Raw genomic sequence first — 24,132 nt, forward strand, 5'->3', positions numbered from 1 at the left:
GCCTTAAGACAAGCATTTATTGTATGACTATGCCTCAAATTGTACTAAAGAAATGTAATTTGGACAGTTCAGAGCTACTGTAATTAAATACTACTACATATGGAATTAACACTTTGCATCAAATTCTACATCGAAGTGCCAAAGTATTAGAGAGTTTAGAATGTTAGATATTCTTCAGCTGTTTGTCTCAGGGGATCCCACATCCCACAGTGATAGCATTCCACTCTTCTCTCATAATTCTATGAAGGCTGCAAAGAGTAGCAAATTCCCAGAAGTGCCATCACCTCAGATGTGCTTGCTATGTACTCCTCCTGTATCACAATATTAACCTCTTTATATTTATCACATTAACACTAGGGAGCTCAGGTCCCCTACCCTGATGTTAACATAGCATCAGAGTCATTTGAAGTCAAAGGCCACAGATTTAATAACAACTAATCAGTCACTAAAAACATTGATTTGCCCACACTGTGTGCTGAGTTACACACATGCAAGTGTACTGACTTCAGTGGAGTTTCATGGGTATAATTCAGGGCAGATTTGACCCATTGAGTCTAAGTTTATGTAACTCACACAGCAAGAGGCCACATGGAAAGAAGTGGAGGGTGTCAGTTCAAGTAGCTCCACCTGCATTCAGACTTTTAATATTTTCACACATTCTTCCAACCCCTCAGCATGTAAGTTACACCAATTTAGGCTCTTTAAAAGGATAGCTGGGGCCCCACTGGAGCTCTGCTGGAAGGTGCATTGACTCTCCACATATCCTTGACTCTTTGACCACACTCCGTACTGCCAAGTGCTGTCTACTTTCAGGGCTGCAACTAGTAGATGAAAGCTTCAGGAGCCTTGTAGCCCTTTTACTTCACTTTCACCACTGAGGGCCTAGAATCTACAAGTGGTAACCAACCAGCACAGTGAGCCTCTAACATCAGTTTAGACTCTTTCGCCCACTAATCAATATATGAAACAACACCACCTGACTCTAGATACGGGTGACAAGTTTAGTTCCAGCAACTCAGTCACCATGTTGGATCCTGACAACAATACATTTGAACCAATCCAGACACACAAACAAAACAGTCAGCACTACTACCTTCAGTTATCTTGATATTTTAAGAAAATATTGTACTTTTTAAACCCATCCACACAAACAGCAGGGTCTGTAGGAATTATCCCATGAACAAAGTTTTAATGACTTGTAACTTTTAGCTTAGTGAGATTGGCCACCTGAGCCAGCACTTGGCTTCTCATCTGGAAACATTTATAAATCTTAGTGAAGACATTATCCTTCCAGAAACCAACTCTGCACAATGTCACAGTCTCAGTAATGCGCTGTTTGTCATTAAATCAGGAGGGCTTTCAAAGCCATTGGAGAGTCTCCTAAAGTTCTGCAGCATTTTTTGACATGTGAGGGCATGTGGTGTGCCCATGGAAAGCAGAGTTCAAATGATCTAGGACGGAAGTTCAAATAATCTACAAATGGTTACTTACTACCAAAAGGGAATGAATGACAAAAAAGGGAGCACCATCTATTGGGTGCATATACAGAAAGTAATTTCCCTGGAGCGGATACCACAAAAAACATCAACGATATATGTTTGCTGGCAACAACGAAATGCCAATTTTGCTTTTTGCCATTATGGTGCCTTTACCATAACCTCATGGACCTTATTATTTATAGCGTATTAGTTCCTACAATGTCGCTAGATGCTTTAGAAAAACAATTGCTACCATGTGGTGGCTGGCACCGTGCAAACTGCCCCCACCAATGTGCCCCAGGGATTGGGGAAAGCAGATTAGGACTTCCCGGGGGTTGAGCCAACCCCTAGAACATCAGGGACTTCCCCAACAACACCTGAGAGCAGCGGTAGAGCAGTGAGCTCAGTCTAAATTCTTAAAGGAATTAAAATTCTTCTCTTGCTCTCAGTTGCTCAAGGAAAAGCCTTTCTTTGCATGAGCTCAGGAGGCTGTATACTTTGTTCTCTCTCCCTCCTGCATCCCCCTGCAGTTTCTGCAACCTTTTCAAGTACAGTAACTCCTCACTTAACGTTGTAGTTACATTCCTGAAAAATGCGACTTTAAGTGAAACGATGTTAAGCGAATCCAATTTCCCCATAAGAATTAATGTAAACGAGGGTTAGGTTCCAGGGAAATTTTTTTCAAAAGACTATATTATATAGGAGGGCTTTCAAAGGGCTTTTATATATATATATACATATATACATATATATATATATATATATATATACACACAGATACACACACACACACACACACACACAGTATAAGTTTTAAACAAACAATTTAATACTGGTACACAGTGATGATGATTGTGAAGCTTGGTTGAGGTGGAGGAGTCAGAGGGTGGGATATTTCCCTTACTGCTAAATGATGAACTAGCAATTGGCTGAGCCCTCAAGGGTTAACTCTCTCACTTTACAAGGCGTCAGGAATGGAGGGAGATATGCGCAATTCCCCTTTAAGTACACTGCCTTGGTAATTAGATCAGCTTGTTGAGACTGCAGCTGCTGCAAGCTCCCTCGGTCCTGAGTGTCCCCCCTGCTCTATGGAAGATGGGGTAAGTGGGGTGCAGGAGCAGGGGGAGGGGGACACCCTGACATTAGCCCCCCCGCTCCCCTAAGTTCCCTGTGCAGCAGCTGCCTGCAGTTCAGCTGTGTCCCTCCCCCCACTGCCATGTGCTGCTCCTGTCCTCTGCCTTGGAGCTGCTCCCCCAGACTCCTGCTTGCTGTGCAGGGGGGAGGGACACAGCTGAACTGCAGGCAGCTGCTGCACAGGGAACTTAGGGGAGCGGGGAGCTGATAGGGGGAGCTGATATGGGGGCTGCCAGTCCACCCTGGTTCCAAGCCCCCACCAGCTAGCTGCAATGGGCTGCTCTTCCTGCAAGCAGTAGACAAAGCAGGCGGCTGCCAAACGACGTTAGAAGGGAGCATTGCGCAACTTTAAACGAGCATGTTCCCTAATTGATCAGCAACGTAACAACGAAACAACGTTAACCGGGACGACTTTAAGTGAGGAGTTACTGTACCTGACATGTTTTCCTACATTTTTGTTTTTGGGCATTGTCTTTTCCAAAATTGAATTTTTAAATATTTTTGACTCTTGAGTACACGTAATAGCTGATGTTTCTGCCCTGAGCCTTCTCTTTGCTCACTGTTTAAATTCACTCTGTTCCTGATAGTTATTCCAGCATCAGGGTGTGATTAGTTTATTTAGAGCATATTCTGTTGTATAAGAGCCCTGAACTTGACAAATGGTATCAGATCAAAATTAGCCCACTAAATGGTAACTTCAGAATGAAATAAACAAGCATTAATGTTTGGAGGCCAGTAGATTTCAATCATTTTGCTAGATCTAGTACCAAATGCCAACAAAACTTTGGTTTAGTGAAAGAGTTTTGAATAAGCTGAAGTTTCTTACTTATTCTTCTCAATTTTATCATCTTGCGAGCTAAAAAATATACACTACAACATTAAGAAGATGATGTAAGAAACTTATTTGAGACCAAATTCTATTCTCTATTATGCTGGTATAAATCTGGAACAACTCAGTTAGCTCCAGTGGTGATATGCTGCTGTAAATGAGAGCAGAATTTGACCCACTGCAAACAAAAAAATCAACTTTTTGGTCTGGAAAAAAAATTCTTGAAGCAATTCCCCCCGCATCCCACCCCCTAATTTTTCAGTATAGGCAGCAAATTAAAAAAAAATCAGTTATTCACACAGCTCTACTGTTTAATGACATTCAGCAAGGGTAGCTGGAAGCCTCTTAGATTAGAAAAAAATCTGATTTGCTGAGCTCATTTGACCAGCAATTATGCTGTATTGTGGTCCCATGAGATGAGCAGAGTTAATATTTGAATAGGAGACCTCCAGGGAAAACCCTGATACTGTAGAAAGTACTGCTGGTGATTCAGTAGGTGGCACTGTTTCCTCTGAGTCAGTAGTGAACTAGTGCCCCAGCCTGGTGCGAAGAAGCATCATGTTCTTGGGAGGTACACTCAGGGCATGTCTACAGATCAGCACTGCTACAATCGATGCAGCGAGTGTCGTTTTAGTGGGTCTTGTGAAGACATGCTAAATCGATGGGAGAGCACGCTTCCATCAATTTGTGTACTCCACCTCCCCGAGAAGCGTAAGGGAAGTCAACAAGAGATGCTATCCCGTCGACACAGCGCAGTGTAGCCACTGCGGTAAGTGGATCTAACTACTTTACTTCAGTTACGTTATTCATGCAACTGCAGTTGCGTAAGTTAGATCGATTTACCGTGGTAATGTAGACCAGTCCTCAGGTTCTTTTTAATGTTGCATCTGAGATCCTTGCCACATGTCATCATTAGAGATTCCATAGCACTTCTTTCTTTTTGCCCTTGTCAAATTCTACCTAGGATAATTACATTCTGCCTACCTACATTTTCCCTGCAAATTCAGTTGGATTCAGTATTCAGGCAAAATTCTGCTCTGTTACACCTTCCATTCTTCGTGTTGTTATACACTCTTAAAAACAGTTGTTGTTTGTCACCCGGTGGCTACAATTCAGTGTTGAATAAAAGGATTTCTACATACACCTCTACTCCAATATAACGCGACCCGATATAACACGAATTCGGATATAACGCGGTAAAGCAGTGCTCCGTGGAGGGCGGGGCTGTGCACTCCAGTAGATCAAAGCAAGTTCGATATAACGTGGTTTCACCTATAACGCGGTAAGATTTTTTGGCTCCCAAGGACAGCATTATATCGAGGTAGAGGTGTATATAGTTAGTGAATCAGTTGGAACGTGCACTGGGATCCTCCTCGATAAAAGGCACTACATAAAATCATTATAATGTGGGAAAAAACATGAAAAGGATTATATTTCTCACCTCCCATCAAACCTGTGCTTCAGGAAGTCAAAGAGGGCTTTCTGCATCATGTCTGTTACCTTTGCAGAGGTGAGGAAGATTGAACAAAGAGGATTGACAGGGAGAGAAAGAAGTCAAAAGTAAGAAAAGAGGTAGAAGGTAAGGACATTTCCAATAATCAGTGTCCTTTACATAGATAGTAATCATTTAATTGTAGTGCTATCATCAACGAGCTCTCATTCAAACACATCTGGCAGCTGCAATTTATATCTATACAGATGGAATAAATACTTCATTATAAAGGTTTTCTAGTTTTCTGAAACATACTCCAAAGTGCTCATATGCGGGAGTGTTCTAACAGCAATGGTTAACATCTTCACAATGAGATGTATGGGCAGAAAATGGATCTGGATCCTATTACCACATATGGGCAAAATCCTGAGAGATGCTGAGCATCTGTAACTCCCACTGACTTGTTGAACTCTTTAGCCCTTTCAGAGTAATTCAGACTGCCACCCATAATCTGCCAGTCTAGATTGTAACCAATTCAAGACCCTGAGTCTCTGGCAGTTTATTTCTCAAAAATTATACTTTTCACATGCCTCTTGCACACTTTCATCAGAAAAAGTGTGCAAAGAACTTTCCCATATAGATTACATAGGGATTACAAATGTGTCTCTCTCTATATTTTTCTAACTGAAGGAAATATCCTAATTCCATCACCATTTAACTGGATACTTTATGCACCTAAAAGGTATTTCATTTCCAAGGAGTCTTTTTTTTCCAGGAGAGATTCTGTGTGTCTAATTTGTGGCATGTTGTATATTTAAACCAGCAAAGGAAACCCCTCCAAATTTGAGAGTCCTTGGACCAAATTCATTTAGGCTGCAGTACCACTGAAGTCAATTCAGTTATGCCAAGGAAGAATTTTTACCCCTTTGGGGAAAGCTACCATGTAATTAAAAGACAGATATTAGAAAATGAGATACAGTAGAGCCTTTCTAATTCTCACTTTGCTAATCTGCAAATCCAATAATTCTCACCCAAAAAACCTGATTCAAGAGCAGAGTGCTGCACTAATAATAGCACCATGCTGTCATATTACTAATACTTCACTACTTTTATAAAATATATTACAATACTTTTACTCATATACTGTGAAGTATTATCAACAGTCATTAAACTAAGTGAAGTGTAACTGATTATATCTTCATACTCCTTTTTGACCCAATTCAGCAAAGCACTTTATGTGCTTAACTTTCAGCACATGCTAACATTGCTTTCCTGAATAGGATGGATTTACACCTGTGCTTAAAGTTAAGCATGTGTTCAAATGCTTTCCTAAATCTGGATCTTACTTGCTAATTTTCAGAATTTAATAATGAATGTCCTGGTTAACTGTGCATATTAGTGAGGCTTTGCTGTACAGGTCTGTCTCATCTTACGCGGGGGTTCCGTTCCGCAGTTAGCGCGTAAAGCGAAAACCGTGTATAGCCAAAACCCCATTGAGTTCAATGGCGGGCGGAATCGCCCGCACTACAGGTATAGTATTAAAACTGTTGTTTTTCTCTTTTTTGTTGTTGTTTTTTGTTTTTGCCGACTGCGTAAAGTTGAAATCGCGCATGTTAAATGCGCGTAAGATGCGACAGACCTGTACATATTGTTATACTGAATAGAGGGTGATTGTTTAGGTGGGCTAGGATTCTCTTCAGCCTTAAATTTCTATGCAATAACTTAAAAAAAAACAAAGCACCCCATACACTTCAGTAATAGTGATGGGTTCACAAGATCAGCGCCTGGAGTAGGAATGTAGAAATTACCACACTGGAGCTGACCAATGCTGCAGCTAGTCTAGTCTCTCCAGTACCAGGCATTTCATAGGAAGATGTAAAATTCTCATAATGCATGATTATGGCATAATATGGCATCAGTTAGGTCTTGTCAACACACAGGAAACTTGCACTAGTTTAACTAAGGTCACATGAGAAAGTTGCACTGGTTTAACTTAAACAACGAGGAGTACTTGTGGCATCTTAGAGACTAACAAATTTATTTGGACATAAGCTTTTGTGGGCTAAAAGCCACTTCATCAAATGCATGGAGTGGAAAATACAGTAGGCAGGTATAAATACACAGTACATGAAAAGATGGTATTTGCCTTACCAAGTGGGGGGGTAAGTGCTAATGAGACAATTCAATTAATGTGGAAGTGGGCTATTCTCAATAGTAGAATACCAAGGGAGGAAAAATCACTTTTGTAGTGGTAATGAGGCCAATGTAATCAGGGTGGCCCATTTCAAACAGTTGACAAGAAGGTGTGAGTAACAGTAGGGAGACAATTAGTTTTTGTAGTGACCCCTCCAATCCCAGTCTTTATTCAGGCCTAATTTGATGGTGTCCAGTTTGCAAATTAATTCCAGTTCTGCAGTTTCTCGTTGGAATCTATTTTTGAAGTTTTTTTGTTGAAGAATTGCCACTTTTAAGTCTGCTATTGAATGTCCAGGGAGATTGAAGTGTTCTTTGACTGGTTTTTGAATGTTATAATTCTTGATGTCTGATTTGTGTCCATTTATTCTTTTGCGTAGAGACTGTCTGGTTTGGCCAATGTTCATGGCAGAGGGGCACTGCTGGCACATGATGGCATACATCATATTGGATGTGATGTTAAACTGATTTAGTCAAATGGGTGCAAAAGGCTGAATAGCCACACTTATTTAAACCAGGCTTATTTGTATTTAGCATAAATCTACTAGGAATATTTAAGATAAACCAGAATAAAAATATCGACACAGGCTGTTGCATCAGTTTAACTAACTTGTTCTAAAGGCTGATTAGTGCAACGTCTGCGTGGTGTGTGTGTGTGTGTGTGTGTGTGTGTGTGTGTGTGTGTGTGAGAGAGAGAGAGAGAGAGAGAGAGAAAGAGAAAGAGAGACTAGAAAATAGTAATTAAATGTAACTAAATAGAATAGATACCTCATAACCTTTCAGCGACGGGCCAACTAACACAACAGGCCTCATGGATGGCACTACATCATAAGGAGGAACATGTTCCGTCTGAAAGAAGAAAATGTCCCATCAGCACATAATCTAAAACAGACTCAGCATGCAAACTGTAGAAACTATGTAGTAAAATACACTTACCACTTTTTGTTTCTGTTTTGCTAAAAGACCAAAAACAAGAACTTTATTAACTTGCATACTGCACATAATGCAATAGTCACAAGATTAGCAAACAAAGATCACTCTGTCAATGCACTTATTATTTGTATTTCTGCATCTCCTTTCTGATCAGTATTAGTCACTACCCTTCTGAGGGAGTCTGCCAGCTTTTCTGGTTCTTTTCTCCAGCTCTCTACATGACCGATACATTTAGAAGCAAATATTTTTTTCTTCTCCTCCAATTATTTTGGGGAAGGTTTGAACAAATAAGCATTTATCTATGGGATATTTTTATAAATTAGTAATAAGAGGGTGTGGAGAAGCCCTTTATTTTATTTTATTTTATTTGCTACTTTTAAGGTAAGTTTAAGAAAGAGTAATAGTTTTCCTTATATAAAATCCAAAATTCACCTGTGGAAGTGGGTGTAGCTCTAAATGTGCCAGACACCATTTCTCCAAGACTCGAAGAAGAATTTCCACTTGATTTCCTACAGCATTACAAAGAGTGCCCATTAACACAAAGTATTCTGAGAGTAAACTCACAAGGCCCTGCAGCTCCTATTCCAGCCTCAGAGATGCTGCACTGCTACCTCCAGGGCCTGCCTAAAGGTTGGGAGGAGGAGAAATTACATCCCATATGCCCCTGCTTAATTCACCACGCAGTCATATGATCAGAGAAGGGCGAGTTCCATCACTTGGCCCCAGTGATACAAAAGGAATTCACCTACACAGATTCCCATAATCTGATATTCTCTTTTACTGTGCATCCGTCCCAGTTAGGTACCTCTCTCTCCAAACATCAAGGCACAAGGGCTAACACTCAGCTATTTCAAGCTGTAAAAGCAATTTGGATAAATCAGAGCTGATGTTGTTCAATTATTCTAGAAACATTTCCCCAGATAATTTACTCTTGAAATGATTCCTGAGGTTGATTAAGTAAATTAGTATGGCAATTCCCTGCCATTACTTTATAGACTAAATTATGCTCCTCACTTTTGCCATCTATTATGGCTAGATTCAATCATCTCACCTTTCTTTCCTTTACAATGAAGTATCATTATCTGCATGCACCCTCTCATCAGTGTTAGTAGGAGTACCATGATTAAAGTAAGTCTGTTGTTTGGGTATTTAGCCAGTGGATGGTGACATGTTCACACACACAGGGCCGGCTCCAGGCATCAGCCCACCAAGCTTGTGCTTGGGGCGGCACCTGGAGGGGGGCGGCGCGGCGCTCCGGCTCCGTCCGCCAGGGAAAGCGGAGCCGCAACGGGCTCACCACCCTCCCCCGGCGCTCTGGCCACTGGGGAGAACGGAGCCGCGGCGGGCTCGCCGCCCTCCCCCTGGCGCTCTGGCCGCCGGGGAGAGCGGAGCCCCGGCCGGGCTCGCCGCCCTCCTCCCGGCACTCTGGACACCGGGGAGCCACCCTCCTCCCGGGGCTCCGGCCGCCAGCGGAGCCGCGGCGGGCTCGCCGCCCTCCCCCCGGCGCTCCGGCCAGTTGGGGAGAGCGGCCCGCAGCCGGGCTCGGCGCCCTCCCCTGCCGCGCTGGGGCGGGGGGGGGGGGACGGCGGCGGGAGGCTTTTTTGCCTGGGGCGGCAAAAAAGCCAGAGCCGGCCCTGCACACACAGTAGGCAGGCCTCACAGTGATTAACTGTCAGAGCTGTGGCTCTCCGGCCTGTACTCAAGCCTGTGTTAACTAAGGGTATGTCTTCACTACCCACCAGTGGGCAGCAACCGATCCAGCGGGGATTGATTTATTGTGTCTAGTCTAGATGCGATAAATCGACCCCCAAGTGCTCTCCTGTCGACTCCTGTACTCCACCACCTCGAGAGGCGCAGGCACAGTCGACGGGGGAGCGGCAGCAGTCGACTCACCGCAGTGAAGACACCACGGTAAGTTGATCTAAGTACGTCGACTTCAGTTACGTTATTCACGTAGCTGAAGTTGCGTAACTTAGATCGATCCTCCCCCCAGTGTAGACCAGGGCTAAGAGACGTGCACCATTTAGGCCTAGGGGTGGAGAGACGAGGAGGAGACAGGCTGGGGATGAAAGTGGAGAGGCAACCTGAGGCGAGAAGCAGTGGAGCGGCCGGAGTGCAGTCTCTCTCAAAGAAAGGGTTGCAATGAGATAGGAGTGCTGCAACACTGTCTCTGTGCTGTTCCCAACGTGCCAATTTAGTGGTGAGTCAGAATGAAAAGAGTATGAGGCAAAATCTTAGGGCCCATGAGTGATCACTGATTTGATCTAACCCTTCATGGGCTCAGACTGCTTGTCCTCCAGAACCCTCCACACTTTAGTCCACATCCTGAAGGACTCATTTTTCAAAGTTTATCCCTGTAGTTTTCCTGTCCCTCGTATTCAACATCAGAGACAGTGAGAGATCTAGGATGCCTGCTACTTTCTGCAAACGTGTATATTTTAACCCACTGTCCATTTTGGTATATGAATACAAAACCATTTTTAGACAAGAGGAGATTGAGGAAAACATTAAAACAAATCAGCTGAACTTCAAATATTGCCCAGTGTTTGTTGCATTTTGAAATGGCTAAGGACAGTCTTACCCTCCATGGAAACGTCCTCTCTTCTGCTCCTGCTGAATTCGGATATTCTCCAGCCGAAGTGGGCTTGGAATGAAGCCAATCTCACAGCCCTCTTTAACCAGCCTTCCTATCCACCAGTCGTTATTATATTTCTGTAACACAGAAAGATTATTGTGCCATACTGAGAGCTCTTAAGACTGAAGACTTGTATGTGCCCACAGAACAGGTACAGCCCAAGCTGTGTCAGTACAGGTTTCTCTCTGAGCTTTCTCAGCCTTGACATGGAGTGTCAAATTCTGTATTCACTCTCTATGTCCAGGCATGACTTTTCTGCTGACACCATCAACAAATATGCAAACTGGTGCCAAGGGTAATGGTAGTTTGGGAGAGTGGTCTACTATCTAACACCCTAATCACTGGACCATCTTTCCTCTATCTTGACTTCAGTTTATTTGCAGTCATATACCCTAGAAACGGCTAAACCATTTGGATATATTTTTTAATGAAGTTAAGAAATTTTACTTCCAGAGACTTTAATACATTTCTTAAAGCATCATTTTATTGTATTGTTAACTTTTGTTAACAATACATTAATTTAATTGAAAGTTTGGCCCAATCTAAACTACAGTGATATAAAGAGTGATGCCATAAAGACAAAAGATTTGTTGCAACTATCTGGTGACAGGACTTTTTAAGCAAGCTCTTTTGAAGATTTACAATTTGTTCTCCTCATTTAGGTCCTTATAAATTGAGCAGATTATATTTTTTAGCAATTTTGTAATTTTCTAAAAAATTGCAATCATTTTTTGGCAAGAGCTCTTGGCACCATATTTCCAAAGGAATATTAGTTTTCCTAGAGAGGTTATACATAATAAAAGCCAGTGTGTATCAATCCCATTTTAATACTTTCAGAAAAAAATAAATCAAAGATTTGTTTGCAAAATGGGTGAGGAAGAAGCCAAATATATACCCCCATCTCTCTAAATTATCAGTTCCCTGGCCCCAAACTCTCAGGCCCTTAAATTCATTCTTGGGCAACAAAATAAATAAATTCTAAAGCTCCTATTTGAAGTCAATGAGATCTGCACAGGCTCAAGACCAATTAAAAAAAATCAGACCACTTATTTAGGGGCCCAACTTTAGGCTCTCAAATTTGAAAGTTCAGCCTCAATAACTTCCTAGCAAAAGTATATTTTTTCCTCACCTTCCATACAAGTTTTTCTGTGGTTTGCATTATCCTTTGTTATATACTATTATGATATGCTAGTTTAAGAACATAAGAATGGCCATACTGATCAGACCAATGGTCCATCTAGCCCAGTATCCTGTCTCAGACAATGGTCCATGCCAGAGCTTCAGGGGGAATGTACAAAACTGGGAAATTATGGAGTGATCCACCCATCTTCCACTGTTGGCTTCTGGTAGTCAGAAGTTTAGAACAGTCTTGCACGTGGGGTTACATCCCTGACCATCTTGATGGACATATGTCTATGAACTTATCCAGTACTTTTTTGAACGCAGTTATACTTTTGGCCATCACAACATCCCATGGCAATGAGTTCCACAGATTAATTGTGCATCACGTGAAATAGTACTCCCTCTTGTTTGTATGAAACCTGCTATCTATTAATTTCATTGGACGACCCCTGGTTTTTGTATACTATTCTATTCACTTTTTCCACATCATTCATGATCTTATAGACCTCTATTATATCATCACCCAGTCATCTCTTTTCTAAGCTGAACAGCCCTAATCTTTTCAGTCTTTCCTCATATGGAAGCGGTTCCATACCCTTGATAATCTATGTTGCCCTTCTCTGAACCATTTCCAGTTCCACTATTCCCTTTTTGAAATGGAGTGACTGGAACTGGACAGAGTATTCAAGGTGTGAGTGCACCATGGATTTATATAATGATTTTAAGATATTTTCTGTCTTATTTTCTATCCCTCGCTTAATAGTTCCTAACATACTGTTAGCCTTTTTGACTGCTACTTGGAATTATTTTTTCAAATGTGTGTTATTTTGCACTTATCAATGATGAGGTTAATCTGCCATTTTGTTGCCCAGTCACCCAGTTTTGTGAGATCCCTCTGTAACTCCTTGGAGTCTGCTTTGGACTTAACTATCTTGAATAATTTGGTATCGTCTGCAAATTTTCCCACTTCACTATTCATCCCTTTTTCCTGATCATTAATTAATATGTTGAACAGCACAGGTCCTTGGGTGACCCTGCTGTTCACCTTTCTCCATTGTGAAAACAGACCATTTATTCCTGTCCTTTGTTTCCTACCTTTCAACCAGTTACCTTCCCTCTTATTCCATGGCTACTTAGTTTGCTTAAGAGCCTTTGGAGAGAGACCTTGTCAAAGGTATTCTGAAAATCCAAGTACACTGTACTGACTGGATCCCCTACTCCACATGCTTGTTGGCCCCCTCAAAGAATTAGATTAGATTGGAGAGGCATGACTTTCCTTTACAAAAGCCAGGTTGACTCTTCCACTCTTCCCCAGCAAATTGTGTTGATCTGTGTGTCTGAAAGTTCTGTTCTGTTTTTACCAATTTGCCCAGTACTGAACTTAGGCTCACTGGCCTGTAATTTCCAGGATCTCCTCTGGAGCTCTTTTTAAAAATTAACATTACATTAATTACCTGCCAGTCATCTAGGATAGAGGTGATTTAAGTGATAGGTTACATACCAGAGTTAGTAGTTCAGCAATTTCATATTTGAGTTTCTTCAGAACTCTTGGGCAAATACCGTCTGGTCCTGGTGACTTATTACTGTTTAGTTTATCAATTTGTACGAAAACCTCTTCTACTGAGGCATCAATTTGGGACAGTACTTCAGATCTGTCACCCCAAAAATAGCTCTGATGTGGCTGTCTTCCCAACATCCTCTGCAGTGGAGACTGATGCAAAGAATTCATTTCAGAAACTGTAGACTGAACTACAAGACCCTACGTCCTGGGAATCTCACAAATAAATCACCAACTAAAGTACCAGACAACCATTTTAAATTGATCTTGTTCCTGGCTGTCCATTTTAGAGTAACATCCACAACTTTTGCCATCTTCAGATGGATTGTTACGGATAAAAACATCTGTGCGGGGAAATGTACAAAGTTCTGCATATATAATGTTTTGCATCAACAATAAAATGGGCTATATTAGAATTTGTTTTAGAAATTCGTAACATACAATGAAAATATTTGTGTATTGGTAGGAAAAGGGAGAATTGTCATTCTGGTAAATTCCGAGGGATTACAACTAGGAGCTGTTTGGCAAGAGAACATTTCAAAAATCACAGGACTGTAAAGCACAGATGGGAGAACCTCAAAAGGCTCCAAGCCGAAGTGGTATCAGGCCCCCTAAAATCAACCCGCAGCATATATGGATGAATCTTGTTTTGCAAGTTCTAGGCCTGCATATATGTGTGCAAAATAACATGTTGCACATGCACATTTTGTGGGTTCACTTTAGGAAGCCCAAAGAAAATTTGCAGGAAATATCTTCAACATACAGTAGAAATGATTTTCTCTCCAGTTAGTATTTTAGGATGGTGCCCCTACCCCTTAGCTCCCCTCTCTGCTCTGAGGTCCCATTTCTCTCAGTCTCTCTCTCCATACATCTACACGAGTGGCACTTAGCTTCAGATCCCAGGTCTACTCACTCGAGCTTGCAAGGCTGAGGCTCTAAAAATAGATGTGTAGATGTTGCAGCTTGGGATCTGAAGCGTAGGCAGTACCCAGCTCCAGCCAAAGCCGCAACATCTACACAACTATTTTTAGCACAGTAGCCTGAGCCCCGTGAGCCTGAATGTGTTGACCCAGGCTCTGGGACTCACTGCCACTTGTTGTGTAGACGAACCCTATGTCCCAAAGCAGAAAGCTTTCCTACAGATGCTTTTTCTTCCTCTCTTATTCTAGGCCCTCTCCCTCTTCTACAGGCCCTCTCTAGGGGGCTACTTGCAGACCTGGTGTAAGCTGGTGTAACTCCACTGTTTGGCTCAAGGTAGCCTGGGAAAGGACATCTACTACCAGTCTCAATCTCACTGCTTTAGTGAAGAACAAAATCTATCTCCATCAAGTTCAAGTGGTATTAAAATCTACTAAGACATGATTTCCCTTGCATGCTTTTAAGACCAGATAATGAATTTGTAGATTCAAATTCATAATAGTAAAGATACAGCCTCATGGCACTGGAATCCTGATAAGGATGAATGATCCTGGATGTTATTGTTAATCAAACAGATGCTCTGTGTAATGCTGGCTGCTATTCAGCTTTCTCTTTTGTCTTACATGGCTCAAATCTGACTGCTTAGTTTTTAGTTGTTGGCAGGTCAGAGGAATAATTGCATGCTGTAGTTACCTCTTTAATGTGCAAAAAGTCCTTGGCATCAAAAGAAATGGCAGTGCTTGGGACAGGAACATCTTCATCCAGTGCGCCACAGTAACTCACATTAGTCTTAACTGCAAACGCTACAGGTTTAGACTAGGAACAAAAAAACATGTCACAAGCATATTACAGAAGTGTTCTTGTACTTTTTAGATTCAAGACTTAGTGTGCTCACTGTGTCAAATTAAAAAATATGTATTTACTAGTCATGCATTGGCAATACGGCCAAATTCAGACCTAATGTAAGCGGACACAACTCCACACAAGTCAATGGAGTTCTGCTTGCTTACATCAGGTCCAAATTTGAGCCATTTGATTTGCTACAAAAGAGAATTGATCCATCAGTATCAATCCCCTTGTAGGATAATTCAAAGGAAGGTAATTCCTCCCTCCACAATGCACCCAGTGCAAGAAAATTCTTCCTTTGCAGAGATTGTTTTGTGTCCTAAGGCATGAGATGTGATGGAAGATCCTACATAAGATGTAGGCTACAAAGTACTCTAGAAAACTATAGAGTTCCAAGGCTTGGTTAATTCCTGCTGTAAAATGGGCTGTATGCCCTGAGTAGCAGGAAATTTGTGAGGAACACAGCATCACAAGGTACCTACAAAAACCTTTCTGCTGGGTGGCCAAGAGTTGCCTAAAACTTCCTCAAAAGTAGGTGAAGCTGACCAAGACAGTGGGGTGGCCAGAGCAACAGGGAGACATGCTGATTCAGACCTATGGAAAAGTCCTATGGAATTCAATAGGATGAAACTAGGAGGGTTCTACAGAAATGTAATAGGTGTTATAGAAATTAATCCAAAAATGTATAGAATTTAATAGAGAACAAGACAGCCTTTCTACGGGCTTTTTTAAACCACCTATAGAAGGGATAGAATTTTCTATTAAATTCAGTAGGACAGTCTAAAACCCCATAGAAAGTGTATCATTTTGAACAAGTCCCGTAAGGTTGGGAGCCTCTCCCAGCAGGGTTCCAACCATTCTCTGAAGTTGGCCTCCACTTGACGAACCCCTGGAAAAGTGTGGCCCTGAAAACACTGCCTGCTTTCCACTGATGGAAAATCCCTCTGGCATGTATCTATCCATACCCCCAATTTATTTTACTGTCACTGAAGTATCTGAATGCCTGACCCCTCTGGCACACCATTTGTCATCTGCAGCCCCTTTCTTCACAGGGTGAATCAAGCAACCAACATTTGAGAAACAAAAAAAAGGACTAAATTGCAGCCAATGGGTCAAAATCCTATGTCTGACTATATTGGTACAATGGCATTTGAAATGAATGGAACTCATGTGCATACATTACAGGGCAGTATTTGTCCCATTATATTTACATCCAGTCCATCCACAGCTCATCCATAGGGTGACCAACTGGACCAAATCCAAATTCAAAAGAGTCGAGTACATTGCTGTGAAAGTGTGGTAGAAGTCTCTTATGTTGTTCTCCTTTCCTTTCCCCTTAAGTAAAAGAGCCAAATTCCATTCTCATTTACACATCTAGGACCTACCAACACACACAAGGTTACATGGGTCTGACAGCAGGATTTGGCTTCATCTTTAAGTAGTATCTTCTTTGTGAAAATATTTGGTATTTCCCCCTCTAGCATCTTGTAGTTGGTTGCCAAGCTATTTTCAAATTATATGATCACCGTTATAAACCTGTAGAAAGAATTCTAACACTATGCAAAGGCTGACGTGCCACCAAATGCCATATAACTTTGCTATTATTAAAGCTGAAAAGAAGAACTCACCTTTGCCCTTTCAAGCTGAATAGCTGCTTGCTGTTCTCTCTCCTGGCGAATTGCTTCTCTGTCCTCTTCCAAAGATACATCAGAATCTGATGGTCTGCTTGTGTATGAATCTGCTGATCCCTAAAAAGAAGAGCACATCGTTAAGAAAAATTATATACTGCTTAGAAGAATCCAAGCCAAACTCACAAAACATTGCTCAAGTGTTTATTTCCTGAATTTTGTTATGTAGATTTTGTGTTTTATTTCTGATAGGAAATTGTACAGGACATAGCTAGGAATTTAAGTAGTTTTATAATTTTTATTTTTCTGCAAAACACAAAATTCCAAAGGAAATCTCTCTCTTTTTCAGAACTTGTGCAATATCTTAGTCTCTCTTATGGGTATGCATCATAAGGCAATCAGCACTGGGAACAGCAAACAACCTATTACAAGATTTAAATCCTGTTTGATAGCCTTGGATTAAAGATCAGCTCTCCGTTAAAGGTTACATCACATCAGATAGAATCAGATTATTAGATGTCTCAGTTAAAATCTCTTCTCTATGTAAATATATTACTGATATATAAATACTTTACTCAGTACCCAGCAGCACTCAGACAAAGAATTATTCTATGCATCATACCTAAACACAAATGTATGTGAATCAAGAAGCAAAAGTGGCCAAATGCCAGAACATACTATTTAAAAAGTTATTTGACAATGGAACACATAAATCCAAATGCATCCTATGCAATACCATGAGATAGGGATGATATATGAACCAGAAGGGGTATACATCAGTCTGCAAGGGGGAGAAACAGGATATACTTTACAGTAAGATGTCTTGTTCAAGTCACCATTCAGGATGGGTGGCACAATCTAAAACCAGTAGTGTTTTTACACTCCCCTTTATAATAAACAACTTGACACCGAGGTCCTGATTCTGCAATTAGATTGGCACAAATGTACCTTCATGCCTGCATGGATCCAATTGCAGGATAGGGGCCCGATTTTGTAAGAAAGACAAAAGAATGTACAAAGTATTTGAAAATATTATTAATCTAAAAACCAAAATAGACCCCAGATGCCTAGCAAAATTAGAGCTCAATTCTACTTGCATGACTCTTCATTCGAATGAAGATGTGCCTTATTTCTAAAAATGGTGTTAAAAAGGCAAGTTAATTTTTTTTTTGTAGTGGCCAGATCCTGCAAAATGCTACGCATGCTAAACTCTAGGATTTGGTCCTATAGTCTAGTAAATCTCGCCTGGCAAGGATATGCACATGGCAGTTCTATTTCCCAAACAGGAGGAATGTCTATTTTTATACTTGTTTAGGTGAGTAATGCCTTTGCTACGAAACTTCCTTCCTCTTTCTGCACTTGATCCTGTGCCCAATGAAATTCCCAATCTTCCACTGACTCCAGTGATTCAGAATCAGGTACTATTTGGTTTGGAATTCGATTAATTTGTATTTAGTTTAATTTATCAGCACCCAGCAATGGCGGCGGTTAATTTTATTTCAGTTAGAGATTCTGCATTGTTATGACACACGGTGGGTAGCTTTGCACAATTACAAATTTTTGAGGTTCTGAATTACAAACTCGAATGCAATGGCAATTAATACTTTAAATATCAGCACATAATATATAAAGTTTAGGGTACAAGACCATATGTAAATGGCATAATTTAGTCCCACTAACACATTTTTATATTTACATATTTTGTACATTTATGAGTTCAGAAAAGCACAATGCTAGGACCCTAATAGTACAAACAAAACTATCCTTGCATCCATTATAAAACCCAAGTCAATGGGGCTGCACAAGAGTCTATCCATGCAGATCTCCATGCAGAAGCTGGATGTAGTACCGTACAATAACAATCAAAAGCCCCGTAGGAACTCTACACCACACCGTTTGTGACCATTGCTGTAAAATATTATAGAATTTTATAAGAGAGAAGCATTAATTAACTGGATCTTCTGTATTTAGTGAAGTGTTGGCCAATAAGTACAGCAACACATTTCTAAGTGATCACATTTTCAGTAGCAAACTGAAAAAAATCATCTTCTCATCCAGGAAAGCCATTAACAATCTATTTTTGTCAAATGGATGACTATTTTGTCTCATCACAATTTTTAGAAGAGTTTTAAATTAACTCATGACTCAACCAATTCAGATGCAAGTACATTAAAAAAGCCTTTTAAAAACTAATCTTCACTGCTATGATAAATAGTATCCTATTTATTCTATGGTGATGTCATTTCAGTATATTTTCGAGTCTGAAGCTATTTAACAGCATAACTGTATTTGGCAGTGAGCTTAGACAAGTAAAATAAGTAGAGACTGAGGAGAAATCAACAGTAATTCTCAGAACTCTCATCATAAACTCCACTTAAGTACAGCAGCATTCAGTCAGGTATGCTCTGATGTAAGTATCAGACATACCCAAAGGAATATTCAAAGCTGTGAGATTTAAAGAAACATTGTGATGAAGTTTTGGAACAAAATGATTATAACAACTTAGTTAGACAGGCTGTACACCCAATATTTTAAGGACATATATTGGTTAGACAGCTAGCTACTTCAGTTAAAAACAAAGCACCAATGGCGTAAAACATATCTGCATCTCTGTCTGGAAATCACAGCGCTTGTGCAGTGATCCTGTCTACTAAAGTAACACACGGGCTGATATTCAAAGGCAGACTCTGACTTTGTGCCTGCGTTCTCACACCCACAATAACTGAAGCCACAAGTCTAAGAGAGCAAATAATTGTGGGCAAATAAGTGCCCAGAGATTTAAGTACCTGATTGCACCTGCAAATGATTTGGGGCATATTTTATTACAAAGATATTTGCGTATGTGATTGTCAGCAAAAAGTCAAGAAGTTGAGTTTGTAGTACTGCCAACCCCAAGGATTCCAAAATCGTGACACTGGAATAAAAATCATGCAATTTTAAAAATTAGATATTTGGGGGGTTTGATTTGCCTTCTATTTTGAGCTTTTAGGCTTCCCATTTTGTAGCGTCTCTCTACATCCACAAGGATTCGAAACTTACTTTTGTTTAGATGAAAGCGGAGATTCTCATGTAATCATATGACTCCAGCGGCTGGGGCTTGAGGAGAAACATCAAATATGGCAAGACTCGCAAACAATGTTGTGAGAATTGGCAACACTGCATTATAGGCCTATTTTTGAAAACTAGAGCCAAAAAAAAAGTACTTTGTGGTACTGATTCTCTGTAGCATCTTACTACTTTCCCTCCAGCTTCAGACCTTTCAAAGACCGTATTACGTTGTTTTGAGTATGGAGTGTTTCATGTAGACATGGTTAAGTTGCCATTCCCTCTACTATCACATACAGTGTTCTTTGTAGCCATAGTAATTAACATTCTACAGGATATTGTACTGGTATAGGCCTGAATCATCAGGTGCATCTTATGTTTGCTTGGTGCACCTGGGGAGAAGCCAAGTGGCTTCCCTCCACTTCCCTGCCCCCCTGTTGGGGGTCTACAGTTTGTCTCCCAGTGCAATTTAGAGCGGCCTTTACACCTGCAGAGATCTCTGAAGTGTAGCAAGATCTGGCTGTGCCTCCTTCCATGCCTCTCTCAACTCTGACTCACCTTTTGGAATGGGGTGGGAGAGGATGAGAGGAGCCGACTGTATCCCAGCCAAGGTTTTCTCCAACAACAGACATCCCTAGCTTCTTTTAGCTTTAATCCCCTTTGCCTGAGTGTCACAAAGGGGACTTAGTGGGGCTGAGGATCTGGCCCATAATACACACATCAAACCTTACATTGTATTATCAGCTCTAGCAAGAGGCATTGGCAGTTTTATATCGCTGGACAATAAAGCCATTCACTTACTTAAAGGTATATTCTCCGCCTCCCTTTGTTACTCGTTTTCAGTTCCTTAAGTCATACTGATGACAAACCAGAACAAAATCAGTTCTTCATTCTTATTAGCATATATCTAAGGGTGGACTTCTCCAGCCACCTGAAGTTCCTGACAGGGATGTTTTGGCCACAGGCCTTCTCCAAATGGATGAAATTGAACATGCCGCAAGGAGACTATTAAAAACAACAAGGAGTCTGGTGCACCTTAAAGACTAACAGATTTATTTGGGCATAAGCTTTCGTGGGTAAAAATCTCACTTCTTCAGATGCATAGAGTGAAAGTTACAGATGCAGGCATTATATACTGACACATGGAGAGCAGGGAGTTACTTCGCAAGTGGAGAACCAGTGTTGACAGGGCCAATTCAATCAGGGTGGATGTAGTCCACTCCCAATAATAGATGAGGAGGTGTCAATTTCAGGAGAGGAAAAGCTGCTTCTGTAATGAGCCAGCCACTCCCAGTCCCTATTCAAGCCCAAATTAATGGTGTTAAATTTGCAAATGAATTTTAGTTCTGCTGTTTCTCTTTGAAGTCTGTTTCTGAAGCTTTTTTGTTCAATGATAGTGACTTAAATCTGTAAGAGAATACCCAGGGAGATTGAAGTGTTCACTTACTGGCTTTTGTATGTTACCATTCCTGATGTCCGATTTGTGTCCATTTATTCTTTTGCGGAGGGACTGTCCGGTTTGGCCAATGTACATGGCAGAGGGGCATTGCTGGCACATGATGGCATATATAACGTTAGTAGATGTGCAGGTGAATGAGCCCTTGATGGTGTGGCTGATGTGGCTGGGTCCTCTGATGGTGTCGCCAGAGTAGATATGGGGACAGAGTAGGCAACGAGGTTTGCTACAGGCATTGGTTCCTGGATTGGTGTTTCTGTGGTGTGGTGTGTAGTTGCTGGTGAGTATTTGCTTCAGGTTGGGGGGTTGTCTGTAAGCGAGGACTGGCCTGCCTCCCAAGGTCTGTGAGAGTGAGGGATCATTTTCCAGGATAGGTTGTAGATCGTGGATAATGCGCTGGAGAGGTTTTAGCTGGGGGCTGTATGTGATGCCCAGTGGTGTTCTGTTATTGTCCTTGTTGGGCCTGTCCTGTAGTAGGTGATTTCTGGGTACCCGTCTTGCTCTGTCAATCTGTTTCCTCACTTCCCCAGGTGGGTACTGTAGTTTTAAGAATGCTTGATAAAGATCTTGTAGGTGTTTGTCTCTGTCTGAGGGGTTGGAGCAAATTCGGTTGTATCTTAGGGCTTGGCTGTAGACAATGGATCGTGTGATGTGTCTTGGATGGAAGCTGGAGGCATGTAGGTACGTATAGCGGTCAGTAGGTTTCCGGTATAGGGTGGTGTTTATGTGACCATCACTTATTTGCACTGTAGTGTCCAGGAAGTGGATCTCTTGTGTGGACTGGTCCAGGCTGAGGTTGATGGTGGGGTGGAAATTGTTGAAGTCCAGGTGGAATTCTTCAAGGGCCTCCTTTTCGTGGGTCCATATGATGAAGATGTCATCAATGTAGCGCAGGTAGAGGAGGGGCACTAGGGGACGAGAGCTGAGGAAGCGTTGTTCTAAGTCAGCCATAAAAATGTTGGCATACTGTGGGGCCATGCGGGTACCCATAGCAGTGCCACTGACTTGAAGGTATAAGTTGTCCCCAAATCTGAAGTGGTTGTGGGTGAGGACAAAGTCACAAAGCTCAGCCACCAGGCGTGCTGTGGCCTCATCAGGGATACTGTTCCTGACAGCTTGTAGTCCATCCTCATGTGGAATATTGGTGTAAAGTGCTTCTACATCCATGGTGGCCAGGATGCTGTTTTCAGGAAGAACACCAATGCATTGTAGTTTCCTCAGGAAGTCGGTGGTGTCTCGAAGATAGCTGGGAGTGCTGGTAGCGTAGGGTCTGAGGAGAGAGTCCAAATAGCCAGATAATCCTGCTGTAAGAGTGCCAATGCCTGAGATGATGGGGCGTCCAGGGTTTCCGGGTTTATGGATCTTGGGTGGCAGATAGAATATCCCTGGTCGGGGTTCTGGGGGTGTGTCCATGTAGATTTGTTCCCGTACTGTAGCTGGGAATTTCTTGAGCAGATGGTGTAGTTTCTTTTGGTATTCCTCAGTGGGATCAGAGGATAGTGGCCTGTAGAATGTGGTCTTGGAGAGTTGCCTGGCAGCCTCCTGTTCATAATCCAACCTGTTCGTTATGACTACAGCACCTCCTTTGTCAGCCCCTTTGATGATGATGTCAGAGTTGTTTCTGAGGCTGTGGATGGCATTGCGTTCTGTACGGCTGAGGTTATGGAACAAGTGATATTGTTTGTCCACAATTTCAGCCTGTGCACGTCTGCGGAAGCACTTTATGTAGAGGTCCAGTCTGTCATTTCGACCGTCAGGAGGAGTCCACGCAGAGTTCTTCTTCTTGTAGTGTTGGTAGGAGGGTTCCTGTGGGTCAGTGCACTGTTCAGTGGTGCGTTGAAAATATTCCTTGAGTCGGAGACGACAAAAGTAGGCTTCCAGATCACCGCAGAACTGTATCGTGTTCGTGGGGATGGTGGGACAGAAAGAGAGTCCCCGAGATAGGACAGACTCTTCTGCTGGGCTAAGTGTGTGGTTGGAAAGATTGACAATGTTGTTAGATGAGTTGAGGGTACCACTGTTGTAGACCCCTGTGGCAGGTAGGAGTTTAGATAGCTTACTGTCCTTTTTCCTCTGTAGAGAAGTGAAGTGTGCATTGTAAATGGCTTGTTTCATTTTTTGTAAAGTCCAACCATGTGGAAGTTTGTGTGGAAGGTTGGTATTGTATGAGAGTCTCCAGTTTTGAGAGCTCATTCTTGATCTTCTCCTGTCTGCTGTACAGGATGCTGATCAGGTGGCTCCTCAGTTTCTTTGAGAGTGTGTGGCACAGTCTCTCACCATAGTCAGTGTAGTATGTTGATTGCAATGGATTTTTTACCTTCAGTCCATTTGGTATGATGTCCATCTGTTTGCATTTGGAGAGGATGATGTCTGTCTATATCTGTGCAAGTTTTTTGTTGAGGTTGATGGATTTCCACTCCATACAGCTAAATTTAGTGCCTTGCATGGTGTCAAGTATCAGGGGGTAGCTGTGTTAGTCTGTATCTACACAAACAACAAGGAGTCTGGTGGCACCTTAAAGACTAACAGATTTATTTGGGCATAAGCTTTCGTGGGTAAAAACCTCACAATAGGAGACTATTGGTATCTGCTAATAAAAGTAAATAATTGGGGTTTTGTTGGTGGTGGTGTTGATAGAATACAAGGAGTAGAAAATGGCTCCACTCCTGCTCCATCAAGAATGGAAATATGTTCATTGTATATTCCATTTATTGGTTTATGAAGTATGAGGGAAGGTATCACATGTAAGTTTTTACTCTTTCTTTTGTAGCTGTGAATATTCTTATTTCCTATTTAATTTAATACATTTTGAAAGAGATGTGAACTCCTACTTGTTAGTACTGTATCTTCTGGTAAAAGTAATGAGCCACACAGGGATGCACCCTGACCCTATCTTATCCATTTATAATATGCCCATCACCATGG

The 24,132-nt window shown here is 41.6% G+C and overlaps 1 protein-coding gene across 2 annotated transcripts in view; it reads right to left on the reverse strand.

The window, feature by feature from the left end:
- The window catches only part of CACNB4 (calcium voltage-gated channel auxiliary subunit beta 4), a 192,131-nt gene that overhangs the window by 36,442 nt on the left and 131,557 nt on the right, over nucleotides 1–24,132 (reverse strand). For both annotated transcript variants that reach the window (XM_024209120.1, XM_024209121.1), the window contains 7 exons: nucleotides 16,707–16,826; nucleotides 14,926–15,048; nucleotides 10,581–10,711; nucleotides 8,432–8,508; nucleotides 8,003–8,022; nucleotides 7,835–7,915; nucleotides 4,883–4,941 (listed from right to left, as the gene is read on the reverse strand). In XM_024209120.1, coding sequence (XP_024064888.1) covers nucleotides 4,883–4,941; nucleotides 7,835–7,915; nucleotides 8,003–8,022; nucleotides 8,432–8,508; nucleotides 10,581–10,711; nucleotides 14,926–15,048; nucleotides 16,707–16,826 — 611 coding nt within the window. The remainder of the gene's footprint in view (nucleotides 1–4,882; nucleotides 4,942–7,834; nucleotides 7,916–8,002; nucleotides 8,023–8,431; nucleotides 8,509–10,580; nucleotides 10,712–14,925; nucleotides 15,049–16,706; nucleotides 16,827–24,132) is intronic.

The sequence above is a fragment of the Terrapene carolina genome, unplaced genomic scaffold (genome assembly GCF_002925995.2).
Source record: "Terrapene carolina triunguis isolate 2854851 unplaced genomic scaffold, T_m_triunguis-2.0 Scaffold62, whole genome shotgun sequence".
NCBI classification, from domain to species: Eukaryota; Metazoa; Chordata; order Testudines; family Emydidae; genus Terrapene; species Terrapene triunguis.